The 13,281-nt window shown below is 40.3% G+C and overlaps 1 protein-coding gene across 1 annotated transcript; it reads left to right on the plus strand.

Moving 5' to 3' along the window:
* Nucleotides 1-5,616: 5,616 nt before the first annotated feature.
* LOC311022728 (G-protein coupled receptor-associated protein LMBRD2B-like) lies at nt 5,617-12,841 on the plus strand. The gene is made up of 18 exons (XM_084024251.1): nt 5,617-5,725; nt 6,558-6,774; nt 6,971-7,080; nt 7,839-7,937; nt 8,030-8,197; nt 8,315-8,525; nt 8,691-8,765; nt 8,907-9,011; nt 9,162-9,345; nt 9,477-9,658; nt 9,865-9,998; nt 10,243-10,348; nt 10,506-10,603; nt 11,038-11,141; nt 11,387-11,433; nt 11,553-11,661; nt 11,874-11,973; nt 12,165-12,841. The coding sequence occupies exons 2-18, from the start codon at nt 6,601-6,603 to the stop codon at nt 12,226-12,228; spliced, it is 2,070 nt and encodes a 689-aa protein (XP_083880377.1). The 5' UTR covers nt 5,617-5,725; nt 6,558-6,600; the 3' UTR covers nt 12,229-12,841.
* The last annotated feature ends 440 nt before the right edge of the window (nt 12,842-13,281 follow it).

Below are 13,281 nucleotides of genomic sequence, written 5' to 3' on the forward strand. Positions count from 1 at the left end.
TGGGACCACATTTGGCCAGTCTGTACTGGCATCGAGGGCACAAATGTATCACTGCGTCAGAACTGGTCAGAAAAACTTTACTACAAGCTGATTTTCTAATTAACAGGCTTACAGGTACGGGCGGCAGAAAAATCAATGATTGAACCATGAAATGTGAAGTGGTGAACTTGTGGGAGTCAGTTGATCGGGACGGTCCGGGGGGCTGGAAAATCCCTCAGAAATGTTTGGGCCGGGCAGAATTGAGACGTGGCTGATGGCAGAGACATTTCCCCCATTTGCATGTGGAAACATGAACTGGCTCTTTCCATCAGCTGATGTAAAAGGGCTGACAATTCTGAACAAATAGTATGAAGGATAGTAACTGATATATCTCCTCTGTACCAATATCAGTTATTTTAATGTCAAACGCAAGAAGATTTGTCTTTCTTACGCATCTTTGGAAGGTGCGGTGAAAAACTAAACCAGATGATAGTTGTCCATTAACTTTTTCTATCCATAAATAATTTGGTCAGTGGACATTGGACTGCGTGTGGGTCTGAAATAACTGTTTGTTGATGTGATGTGACATATTAAATGCTTCACCACAGCCTTCAGGCCGAAAATGGAAAATTTCCAGAAGAATACTGCAAAATCCTCCCTTGACAGTGTGTGTTTTATACTGACACTGACAAGAACAATTCCTGGCTTTTCTTTTAAATCTCGACTCATCTGGAAAGCTTTAAATCAGCGCCCCACCGTTCTTCCCAGCCGTGACCCGCGTGGCATCCGTCGCACAGCTATCCCAACAAGCAACAACAGACAACAGCCCCCTTTGTCTCGCTGTCCCAGAACAAAGCCAGGGATCAGCTGATGGGGTCAGCTGAAGAGCAGAACCTGTAAATTGAAGAAAAGAAAAAGAGACGTCCAGCAGTAAAAAACGCACAGAAACGACTCAGAAACAGGTGAATGTGACACATCGCCATGGAGGCTGGGCAGAAGAATGTGTCGCCTTTGGACTGTGTTTGTGTGTACACTTCACGCGCTCAACACATTGTGAGGACAAAGATCGTTGTGCGTCATGGGGACCCAAAAAAGCAGTCAGTCCACACAAGGTTAAAGTCTTCTGCGATCAATAATGTATTTTGCTTATTGTGTGACATCAGAAGTTCTCATTCTCTTGCTGAGATGAGATGATTGATACCTCTCTTGTGTTGTGAATGAAGATCCTGTAATATTGATTATTAAAAAAGAACTACTTATCGTGGAAAAAACATATGGGACACTATTTAATATTTTGTGAATCATTGCAATTTCTCACTATTCATTGATGCATTTGTTAAAGGCCACAGGGATTATTATAATATATTATATAAGTTTCTTTCTGTCTGAAATAAAACACATTTTCTCCATGTTTTACTGCATCATTTTCCTTCTCACCCATCCTAGCACACATCAAACAATGTCTCTGCTCTTGCATAAGAATTTGCGAGTTAAAGAGATTGCAGGGCCTCAACTACTTCAGTTAGAAGGCTGTTAAATAGATTAGAGGAGGAATGCGGAACAAAATAGGTTTCTGTCTGTTTTTCCATCCCGATGTGACAATCTGTTCATTCATCTTTATCCATATAGGAGTCGTTAATGGGATCACATGTTTGAATTCACTGTAAAGAAACCAGAAAGATGACAACAAGGACTTTTGTTTGTTTAAGCCTCTCTTAAAAACCAAATAGCGATCGCCAGTTGCTGACCATCCCTCATCAAAAAATTACACAAACATTTGACGAGTGATAGTTTTTCATCATCTCTTTAACTGCTTTTGTACTTTTACTACAATTAATTATGTCATTGCCATCCTACTATATATTTACACCCAAAATACACACAGGTCGTATCCTCAATTTCAGCACCACCGAGTGTGTGCAACTCTAGCTGGCCTGGGCTGCTCTACCAGGCCAGTCGTTTTAGATGGGAGTGGTCCGCTCCCAGGGGAGGGATGTATCCAGGACAGGTTATAAGATCTGCAGTCTACAGTGGCCCTCCGGGGACACGCAGAACTGGGGCCACATTGTTCCCCTGCATCATTGTGCACGAGGCTTTCCCATGGATCAAATGTTGCAGACTTCAAACCCAGGGGTCTCAGCGCACTCGTAGCTGCTCTTCAATAGGCACGATGGGAGAAGAGGCTGTTCACACACACCGTTTCTCAATGATCTGAATGAGGCCACACTGGACGTCGTCCCGGTGGCTCGACGTCTGGAGGTGGAGAAGGCGGGGTGTAGAAGAGGAGACGCTATAGACAGATGGATAAGAACAACTTGGGCTGCACTCTGAGGAGAAAGATAGTGAGTCAAGGCAGTGGAATAGAGGAAGTCTAGACACTCAGTAACAGTAGCAGACTTAGTGCCAACATCTCCTAGAACAATTTATTTTGGATGAAATGAAATCTAAACACCAGGATATTTTTCTCTACAGCGTGACGTATTGAAGACCAACTGTTGCATGATAGGGCATCTATAAAGACACCAGTGTGACATCAGACCTACATCTCAACATTCCTGGTTATCCTTAACATGTTCTAAAGCTTAAAAGGAGTCCAATATTGTCTTTTAACTATTTTTTGCCTGTTTGTTCTCAATTTAACAGGCACATCTCTGGATAATAGGAATCTCCTCATTCTTCTACATGTTAATTGGTTAATATAGGACCTAGAATATCTGATTGCCTTTCCAGGTGTCATTTGCCTTAATCATGTTCACCTGTCTGTGTCTTTGCTGTCATTGATATTTGTTGATTTCTCACCACAGCATCCAATTAGCATTGATTCTTAGACAGAATGAGGCTTCGGTAGGAAAAAGGGTTTGAGTTTCCAAAATAATCGGTGCCCCCTGATGCCAAGGGGAGTGACCAGAAACCTGACCGAGACATGGGCCTGAGGCTCTCATAGATCTAAACATGAAACCCTTTTTGTATCATAAACAACTGGCCAAAGAAACCCATCTTTGTGAAAATGAAAGATAAAAGTGATTAATGAGGATAGAATAAAAAAAGGGGGACAATAGCATGAAGGACAGATGGCTATTATCTCACCGTATCACGTTTTCAGTCTCTCTTCTGAGCTGTTTGGGTTTGAACTTGAAAATGTTACTTTTTGCCGTATTAAAGTAAAGGTCATTGTGGCCTGTTCTTTACCTCCATCTAGTGGTGAAATGTAATAATAATTATAATAGGAAAAGAAAACATTGTATCCAGTGCAGGCATTCAGTCATACAGTTTACCTATCAGATATAATAATAATAATAATAATAATAATAATAATAATAATAATAATAATAATAATAATAATAATTCATATAGCGCTTTTTTGGGTACTCAGCAACACTTTAACATTATTTATGGTAATTTGAACAGAAGAAATATCAAAAACAGGGCTGGATCAAATGAACAGAATGGCCCTCACTGCGTTCACACCCATTTAAACGGAGACTACATTTCCCAGTATGTGTCTGTCGTCCACCTGTCTGTCTGTGTGCTAGGTGAGAGAAGTGAGGAGTTTTGTGATCCAAAGAGATTAAGAAAAAGCTTAACTCAGAACCGAAACCGAGTAACAATCTGAGAAAACAGGATCAAATATATACTTTCCAATAAACGAGGGAATCATTCTCAATCACACAGGTTTACCAAAGAGAATACTGAGGATATAATTATGGTCTGAATGGTCACACAGCTTATTTCACTAATCCAAGAGAGAGAGCGAGGGGTTAAAGTGAGGATGTAGGTTGACAGATGGCATCACTAAGCACCTGCCAATGCAGCCAGGTTTTATCTGCCCTGTAGCTGTCTGGCTCCGCAGAAACAAGACGGAGGCAAAGCGACACAGAAACGGAGAGGAGTAATGTGACAGAGCAGCGTGGTAACTTAACGACTGCTGATCTATAGATCAGTGATCACTGAGCTTGAGTAAACTGATATACGAACCAGATGGAGTTGATGGACAGTCTTCAAGACGACTGGCCGGAGTCTCTGGACATTTTCGGCTCAGTTTGGTTGGATGCACTTGGTGTGTCCAGAGTGGTTGGCGACTGGTCCGTCTGTCTGAATCTCGTAGAACATCTTTGTCTGGACCTGATGAGCCAGATGGACATTTTACTGGAGCACCGAGCTGTTTGCTTCAATGTGCTGGGACCTCTGTACGCTGAAGACCCATATTGGTGGATGTTCCTAAACAACTGAAATGGATTGAAGATGTTTTTTCTCTTCATTTGTTCTTTTTATTCCCAAATGTGGCTGGTTGGAAAGCAATTAGATCACATGGAAAATCCAAAGCTTGGTGACAGCACTGGTACTGGCCTCCCGTTTTGATTATTTGAAGGAAAATGTCAACTAAAACTTGTGGAAGTAATTTGAAATGATGTTTAATATTGAACAACATTGATTTAGTAGTGAGCGATGAGTGTACACGATCTCATCGTATAAAAAGTGTTTGGTTTCTCATCACTGAATGTTCATCCAACACGACCGAAGCAGAACTTCCTCAAGTCTTTAAAACAGTCATCTTTAAAGATTCATGCTTTTTTAGTGACAACTGGAAGCAAATCAATTCAGCTTTTTATCTAGAATACAATTTGGGGATCACTACAGGATGCAATGTGTAGTATGTAAGTTTAATGTGTGAATCAGGTCGAACCATAAAGCACTGATGCACATCTGAAAAACTTTCTGCATAATTGTGTGGTGTCTCAATTCAATGTGAGTGAGTCTGAATGAGATGAGAAATCTAACAGTGTTTTGCATCATTGGAATACAATTTCTTGTGATAAAATCTACCAAAAAAAAAAAAGCTTTATCGCTATAATTGGCTACCAAATGTATCTTAATCCTTCTACAATCTACACACAATATAATTTCACTATTTATTAGAAACATTTTCCTTCCTTCTATCTACACAATTGTATGTTACGACGGCGTATTAGGGCCAAGTATGAAAAAAAAAAAAAAAAAAGTTACGGACCCGGGGGAGGGGGGTAATATTTCAAGAAAAATGTCGCAGATTTATGAGATTAAAGTGGCAAATTTACGAGAAAACAAAGTCGCAGATTTACGAGTTTACCATCAACAGCCATGACCCTAAGGACCTTAGCAAAGCGTTGTCACACGTTGGGATGGATTAATTAGAAAGATAAAAGCGGCATAGCTAGCATATGGAGGTTAGCTAGCATAAATATGGTTGTTAGCATCGGCGTCTGTGGTTGTGTTGAGGTTACTTTTTAAACTCGTAAATCTGCGACTTTTTCTCGTAAATTTGCCATTTTTAAATTCGTACATCTGCGAGTTTTTTCTCGTAAATTTGCCACTTTAATCTCATAAATCTGCGTCATTTTTCTCGAAATATTACCCCCCTCCATCATTTTTTTTTTTATATATATACGCCGTCGTAGTATGTGAATCAAAATAAAGCACAAACATTCGTACTTAGCTGTTCAAACGCCCGTTACTGTGTCACATGACCTGTTTTCCAGTGGGGGTCTCAACGGCTGGTTTCCTGTTTGAGAGACGCCATTGCTCGCCTACGTTACCCAGAACCCCTCGCTGCGCCGGAGAGCGCACATGCCGTGTGGCTGTATTACGTAATGTAGTTTCAAAGGTTGTGTACATTTGTCGGACTTGACGTCCAAGGAACACGATGTGACGGCAGATTCAGACAGTCCGCCGCTTTACAAGCTTCAGCCTGAGGGAATAAACTCTGAAGGTAAGAATCACTTCCTCTTGGTTAATGTAGTCCAATGACGGACTGTCTGTCCACCGAGTGGACGTTGACTGACGGCCACAGCGCGCCGTGTAGCCCGGTCCTGCTTTGTTGTTGGAGGTAAACACGAGCACAGCGATGACAGAAAGCGGCCAACACAATCCAACGTGACTGCAACCGATAGATCCTTTTAGATGATGTAGTCCAACAGGCTGACACGTAGCCGACAATAATACCGAACCGCACCTCTTATTCAAACACCACGTTTGGTATCTTATCACGTCAAATTACAGGATGTTAAAGTGTACCTCTGGCTACCCACATTATTTTGTAATTTATATTTTTATGGAGGATTTAAAAACATGCTGGTGGATGTACATGTCTGATAAATCTGATTCACATCCATTCATTTCTTATGAAAAAACATTAGCTCTGGGTTAGTTGATGGCACAGTTACACAAATGGAAATTCAAAAATCTTCCCCTACATCACCTCATGGGGTCACTTTCTACAGACATTAGTGAAAATTGCAACAGTAGAATAGATATCGATAGGCTATAATAAGGTTTCCAAACAGGGGAGCATTATTTTCAAAATTCTAAGGGGCTAGAACATGAAAAAGCACGGGATGCATGGGAATGGGAATTTTTCTACACCATACATATTCTGTCATCTCTTTAATTTTTATATTTAGTTAGCTTAGTTTTTCTCATTTCTTTCCTTTCCCACTGATGTATCATGTCGACTATGCGTTGTGCTCCAAGTGTTCAGGTGTTTCACCCAGCCATATAAGAGCTGATATCTAATCCGTGTTCATCTCTTTCTCCCTTTTCAGTGTGTCATCATGACTTTGTGACATCTCTCTGATCAGTATCAGGATGAGTGCTGCTGCGCTGGCTGTTGTGGTCGTAGTGGTTTTCCTCTTAGCCCTCTACCTCCTCCAGCGCTACGGAGATTTGCGAAGGCAGCAGCGGATGGTCCTGTTGGGGACGCTGCTGTCCTGGTACCTCTGCTTCCTCATCGTCTTCATCCTGCCGCTCGACGTCAGCACGGTATGACACCTTTGCTTGTGTGGATACAAACAGGACCAACGGGATGTGTGCTCTTCTTTGTTCGTGTTTATCATAACCATCTGTGTCCGAGTGAGGTTGAGCTCTGTGTGTTTATTTAACTTGCCTCTGGTGTGATGAACAGACTTCATTATGGAGTGTGTTTACCTGGCTGTGTCAACTCTTCACCTTCTTTTAGACCATCTACAAGCAGTGTATTCTGGACAGTGCACACCACCCTTCTGCTGCAACTCCAGCAAGACGCACTAATCAGACCGGCGACAACTCCTCTCTTTATCCAACTGTCGGGTAAATAAGTGACTGTTTGATTTACTGCCACAGTTTGCTCATGTAAGGTAGTTATTCCCCCAGATTGTGTTCCAACCAACATGATAGACAAGGATGAAAACAAATAGCTATTTATTATATAGCTATTTAGCTATTATTCAACAACCAAGCTGCTTATGAGTTTTGGAGGTTTTAATCTAAAAATATGTAGAAAATCAAATATCTCAATATGTTTTACTGGACACCTCCATATTTGTAGTGTACAATATTTTAGAGTCACTTTCACGAAATTGTACAATGAGATGAGATTTTTATATATATTTATCAATAATGTGGATATAATGACTAATTAGGCTACAAACATCTGGTAAGTTCAAAAAATGATCTAGGAAAAGACAGTCATGGCATATTCAAATATCATAAATGTAAGATATCTTGTGTCATGTCATGCTATCGAGATCATATCGATAAATATAGCCTAACCCTAGCAGATAGGGGTGAGGGGGAAAAAATCAATAAGGCATAGTATCACGATAATTGCAATACAGTATTGTATCGATACAAGTTTCAATATTTTTATTATAAAAACAATTTATATTGTAAATTCAAATACATACATAATCTTCTGGTCACAATTGCCTCCTCCGTCCACTAGGTGGTGCTGAGTTTTTTTCTCGCACTATCGTGGGTCAAGTTAGGCTCTTTTCGACTGTAGTAAACAGTTCAGCTTGTCAGGTGTATGACGGGTCATGGTGTATTCTTCTGTGTATGTGTTACAGCACACCGACGGTTTGTGAGGAGCCATGGAGTTTTATCCCAGATGGCATCCTACCAGTGTTCTGGAGAGTTGTGTACTGGACATCCCAGTTTCTTACTTGGTAAGATACTCAACCTTGACTGTAACTGCTGTATTTTCTACCTTTTGTCATGAACACATTTGTATATTGACTCTCCTCCTGTGTGGATACAGGCTGCTGTTGCCCTTCATGCAGTCTTATGCACGATCAGGGGCTTTCTCCAGAGTGGGGAAGATTAAAACAGCTCTGATTGAAAATGCTATCTATTATGGAACCTACCTCGTTATTTTCATCTCTCTGCTCATCTACGTGGCTGCTCACCCACAGTGGCAACTCACATGGTAAGTCATACATGCGTGCCTCAATTCAGGAATCATTGGATGACTACAGTTGTACCATGATTGTTTTGGAAGCTGGTTTTATGTCCGTGCATTGATCTGTCTGTAAAACCTGTGCAGGAGAGAGCTCCAGACCATCGGTATAACGGCTGCCAACACCTGGGGTCTCTTCCTTTTGGTGCTGTTGCTAGGATATGGCCTGGTGGAGATCCCGCGTTCTTATTGGCTCTCATCCTCCCATGGCTACCTGCTGGCCAAGACCTACTTCAAGGCAGCAAAAATGGCTACTGAGAAGGCATCGGCTGAGGAGAATCTAGCAGATGTTATGGAGGTGAGAGTTTAGACACAATTCTGTGCTGTAAGTGTATTAAGATTAATTCCAGAAGGTGCGACATGAGAAAGTGTTTTAGGAATCTTTCATTACACTTTGCATGTTTCAAAATCGGAATTGAGTTTTTGTGATTTTAACGAGAACAAAAATATGTGTTATGATCAGGAGGTGGCGGGCGTCCATGAATCTGTCAGGTTCAACCACTGTCTCAGGAAGTGTGTGGACACCATTATTACAAAGGTAAGAAATGCATGAGGCCATTTGTAAATGAGGTTCAATTCACTTTTATTCACTCTTTTTATGTGCAAGTCCACAGTTTAGTGTTACAATTCCAGCCAGGCCCTGTGGGTCAGTCTTCATCTGCGTGTCTTCTCATTTCAGTGTCCCACTGAGTACCAAGAAGAGATGGGAAGGAATGTGGAAAGCTCTAGTGGTGAACACAATGTCCTTCCCACCAAAAGAGGCCTGATTAAGCTTCATAAAAAAGTAATTCTTATTATTTTGAACATTTCACTACAATTTTAAAGGAAACAATGCAAAAATATGTCGGTGCATGTAAGTGTGAACAATAATTCACATAATATACATAATAATACAATAATCACACAATAATAAGTGTGTGTGTGTGTGTTTCAGGTAATCTCTGCAGTGCAGAGACACGGTCAGACTCGGGTTCAGTGGTCTATCTTGTTAGACGAGGCCTTTCATCTAGAGGATGTAGCTAAAAGCCAGAGCAGCCCGGTCCGACACTTGATCCACAGCTTCCCGTCGGCACAAAACTATGACTGGGTCCATCGATTCATCTACACTCCTACTGTGGGTGAGTTCAGTCAGCGTGTTTTCTAGTGTTTCTCTGCCAAATGAATCCCCTTAACTAACTGCTTAATAGAAAGGTGTACTCTATTCTTTTATAACTCTTATAATGTGTGTGTGTGTGTGTGTGTGTGTCAGAGTGGTACTGGCAGTGTGTGTTCAGGCAGGGTTTCTTCAGGCTGCTGGCCGTTCTCCTGTCTCTCCTCTCAGCAGCAGTTGTTTGGTCCGAGTGCACCTTCTTCAGCACACACCCTGTCCTCTCCCTCTTCGCTGTCTTTGTTCAGATGGCTGAAAAACAACACAACTACATTTGTATTGAGGTAGGCACATATTGACCGACAAACACACAGAAATGTACAACAATCCTCATCTCCTTTATGAAATAACACATAAGAACACACAGTGTCCTGCAGATAAATCCGTAGTTTGGACTCGTATACTATTAACAATATTTAATCCAGTAATGCACTTTATTGAAGTAGCTAATGTGTCTCCTCTCACTCCTTGTTTTGTTTCTCTCCACTAGATGGTGTGTTTTGTCAGCATCCTCTTCCTGTGTGTCTGTGTCTACTCCACAGTGTTCAGGATACGGGTTTTCAACTACTACTACCTGGTGCCACATCACCAGACTGATGCTTACAGCCTGCAGTTCAGCGGCATGTATGTTCCTTATAAAAATCATAAGATGAGATATTTATTACACATAATACTGTAGGTGAAAGGTATTCAGAAACACAATTGTTAGTTTGGCATGAGCCTAAACACCAGCACCTTTTGCAGTGAACAGCACACACATTTCACATTGTCTTAAACTTGGGTAAATGGGACGACGAACAAAATGTTTTAAAAATGTTAAATGACATTAAATTAAGTTGAATTCTCTTTGTTTTTTTCCCTCTCTTAGGTTGTTTTGTCGTCTGACCCCTCCTTTATGCCTCAACTTTCTGGGCCTGATTCACATGGACTCCGCCATCTCACACCAGGACAGAATACAGACGTCCTACACCTCTGTGGGTCCCACACAATTATACACATGCTAACAAAGACATATAAGAGTCACTCATTCAAGTGTGTGATGACCAAAAAAAAACGTCCAAAATGTCCTAATCTCTTTGTTTCAAACTAAAATGGAGTGATGCAACATCCCTCCTTCTTTCCCTCTATCAGATCATGGGCTCTATGCGTGTGTTATATTTCATTTCTGATGGGTTCTACATCTACTATCCCATGCTGGTATTGCTGCTCTGCTTTGCCACTTTGTACAGGTAAGCCTATAACCACTGACAATGTAGCCCTATTTTCATCAATTTAATGAATTCTTAATGAATACTACATTCAGGTGTAGATTTGGTTAAATATCTCAACTCCTTGCAAGTATATCACTATTGATGTATATGTAGTCGGATAAGTAACAAGAATTTGCAGGTTTATTCAATTGAAATTGGTTCGATTATTTCGAAACAGTGTTTCTATTACATAGTTTGTCCATCTGTTTGCCTACACTCTCCATGTAATTCCTTCCTTCTGATATAATCAATGTGACCAACTGTTGGATTTGATGCAGCTTGTTGAATAACAGATCCGTTTTGCACAGGAAGTATGCAGGAAGGGGATCTACTGGGAGAAACATCCTATTTATGTAGCGTGTAGAGAATATACGTTTAAAAGTACATTTGAATTTGTGTGTCTGGGTGTGTAGCCTGGGCTCTCGCTGCTTGAACCTCCTCGGCTTTCATCAGTACATCACTGACGATGACTTGACCTCTGACCTGGTGGATGAAGGCAAGGAACACATCAGAAGAGGTAGTTTCATCACAAATTCAGTCACTCACTTTTTCTGATGCATCTGATCAAGGAAGCAGTTTCTATTTTATTAGCTTTATGAAAATTAGAACTTATTTGCTAATTGTTAGATCAAGCAGGTTATTTCACTGGTTCATTATTTTTACTTTTATGTTATCTATGACCTCAGGTCGCATTAACTTGTATATCTGAAAGTTGTCATCACTGCTTTTCAACAATATGCACTCTAATGTGTTCTTTTGTAGAAAGAAGAAAAAGACAGAAAGTTGAGGATGGAGAAACTCGAAGATGGGTTAGAAATGTTTATTCTACCAAATCATTTCTCTTACAATTTTCTAAGAAGCCAAGGCTCACTGGTTCAGGTTTTTGTGTCGCTAGGTATTTATGTGCCAGTATTGTTGTTTGTTTCAGGCCTGGAGGGACCGGTATGGAGTCCAGGGAGCTACTGGGCGGACCAGAGCTGGTTACACTGAGATAAACTATAACCAGAGCAGCCCCGTCACAGAGACCAAGACTAGTGGTAGGGATGAAAGGAAACTACTATCACCATGGAATAAAACATGTTTCTGTGTTTCACAAACCAATATAGTAATAAAGTGTTTCCAACAGCTTGATTTAATATATTCTGCTCATATGTTTGTGGAGAGTTTACCACTAGACTCTCACTTATCTCCATCAAGAGCTCTACCTGCTTACATTACTCAGTGTTCACATGGCTCTTTGTTTTCTCAGGTGTCACATTCACCAGAAGAGATGAAGACGAGGAGGAGGAGGAGCAGCAGAGAGGCTTACTGCGAGATCATTTCAGTGATGACAGTTCACCAAACAGAAGGTGTGTTTTTTTTCTAAATTACTTGAGCATAGTGTTTTTGATTTTAATATTTTATTTTAAGCACTTTGACTTACCTTGTTGTTGAAAGGTGCTATTTAAATAAAATTGCCTTGCCTTGCCTTAAGCTGGAGCTGAACAATGAACAAAGAGGCCTTCTTAATTACTTTGTATCTCTGTGTCTGACTCTGTAGAGCCCCAGGAGGACGTTACCTTTCTATGTCACCTTCTCGGATGGGCATCTTTGATGACGTTTGATACACAGAAGGCGTGGAAAGCAAAAGAAAACTTAGTAAAGGCTGGAACTGAAAAAATACTCTACTGTATGTCTTCTTCAGGCAAGTCTGAATGCAAAAGATAATACAGTATCTCAGGAAATAAAGAGGAAGATATTGTATCTGAGATATGGACATACAATCAGTTACAATTGTTATTCACTGAAAGTGAATAATGAGCGATTAACCTGTGTGCACAGCCAAACCCTTTTTAGATGCATTTTTGATATTTTCTGTGAAGCAATATATATTTTTTTTTATAAGCGTAGATTTATGGATGAAAGAGATGAATGACACAGTTATGCACTTGCAGTAACTTAGGATAATCGCACATGTGGAAATGTACGGTTGACTGAGTGTTTCAACACACAAGTTGATCCATTTTTTTTAATATATATAAAATAGCTCCCAGTTCAAGCTGTGAAAGCAAAATGAAAACTGATTCAAATGATACTCAAAGGGAAGCTATCAGCCTAACTTATTTCACGTTGGATATTTTGTGTTTGGAAAGACATGACTTGTTAGTATGTAATGTAGTCTACAGTCAATCACTTTCTGGGAGAGTGTGTATGTTTTTTTGTTTTGTGACAACCATGATAATGCATTAAAAATATAAACATTTTACCAATGTCTGCAATCTTCATTAGACGATGAATGACATAATTGTGATGCTGCACCAGCACAGAGGAAACACTGGCTTATTATTGTTTGATATAATAAAAAGTAGTGCAAATGTCTCAAAAGCTATGTAACCTTCATGTTCAGGTAAGGTTTTTGTTGTTATCTTTATCCTATAGTATATGCTTCTAAAGCTCTATATAAACTATACAATTGTGTAAACAGTTGACAATTTAAAGATTGACTGCAGCGTAAATGCCAAACTGTTATCTCACTCTAGAAGTCAATCTTACCGAAACATTTTTGTATAATAAATGAGACTGAATGCATTTTGATTATTTGTTTTACCAGTGAAAAGGTTGTCTACCCCCAAAACACCGTTTTTTCCCACAGCACGCAGAGGTAGCACCTGCCTGTG

The sequence above is a fragment of the Eutrigla gurnardus genome (genome assembly GCF_963514095.1).
Source record: "Eutrigla gurnardus genome assembly, chromosome: 13".
Taxonomy (NCBI): domain Eukaryota; kingdom Metazoa; phylum Chordata; class Actinopteri; order Perciformes; family Triglidae; genus Eutrigla; species Eutrigla gurnardus.

Coding starts and splice junctions, on each gene's coding strand:
- LOC311022728 (XM_084024251.1), top strand. CDS start 6,601: ATGAGTGCTGCTGCGCTGGCTGTTGTGGTCGTAGTGGTTTTCCTCTTA. Junction 9,999..10,242: donor AGCCTGCAGTTCAGCGGCAT/GTATGTTCCTTA, acceptor TCCCTCTCTTAG/GTTGTTTTGTCGTCTGACCC. Junction 10,349..10,505: donor TACAGACGTCCTACACCTCT/GTGGGTCCCACA, acceptor TCCCTCTATCAG/ATCATGGGCTCTATGCGTGT.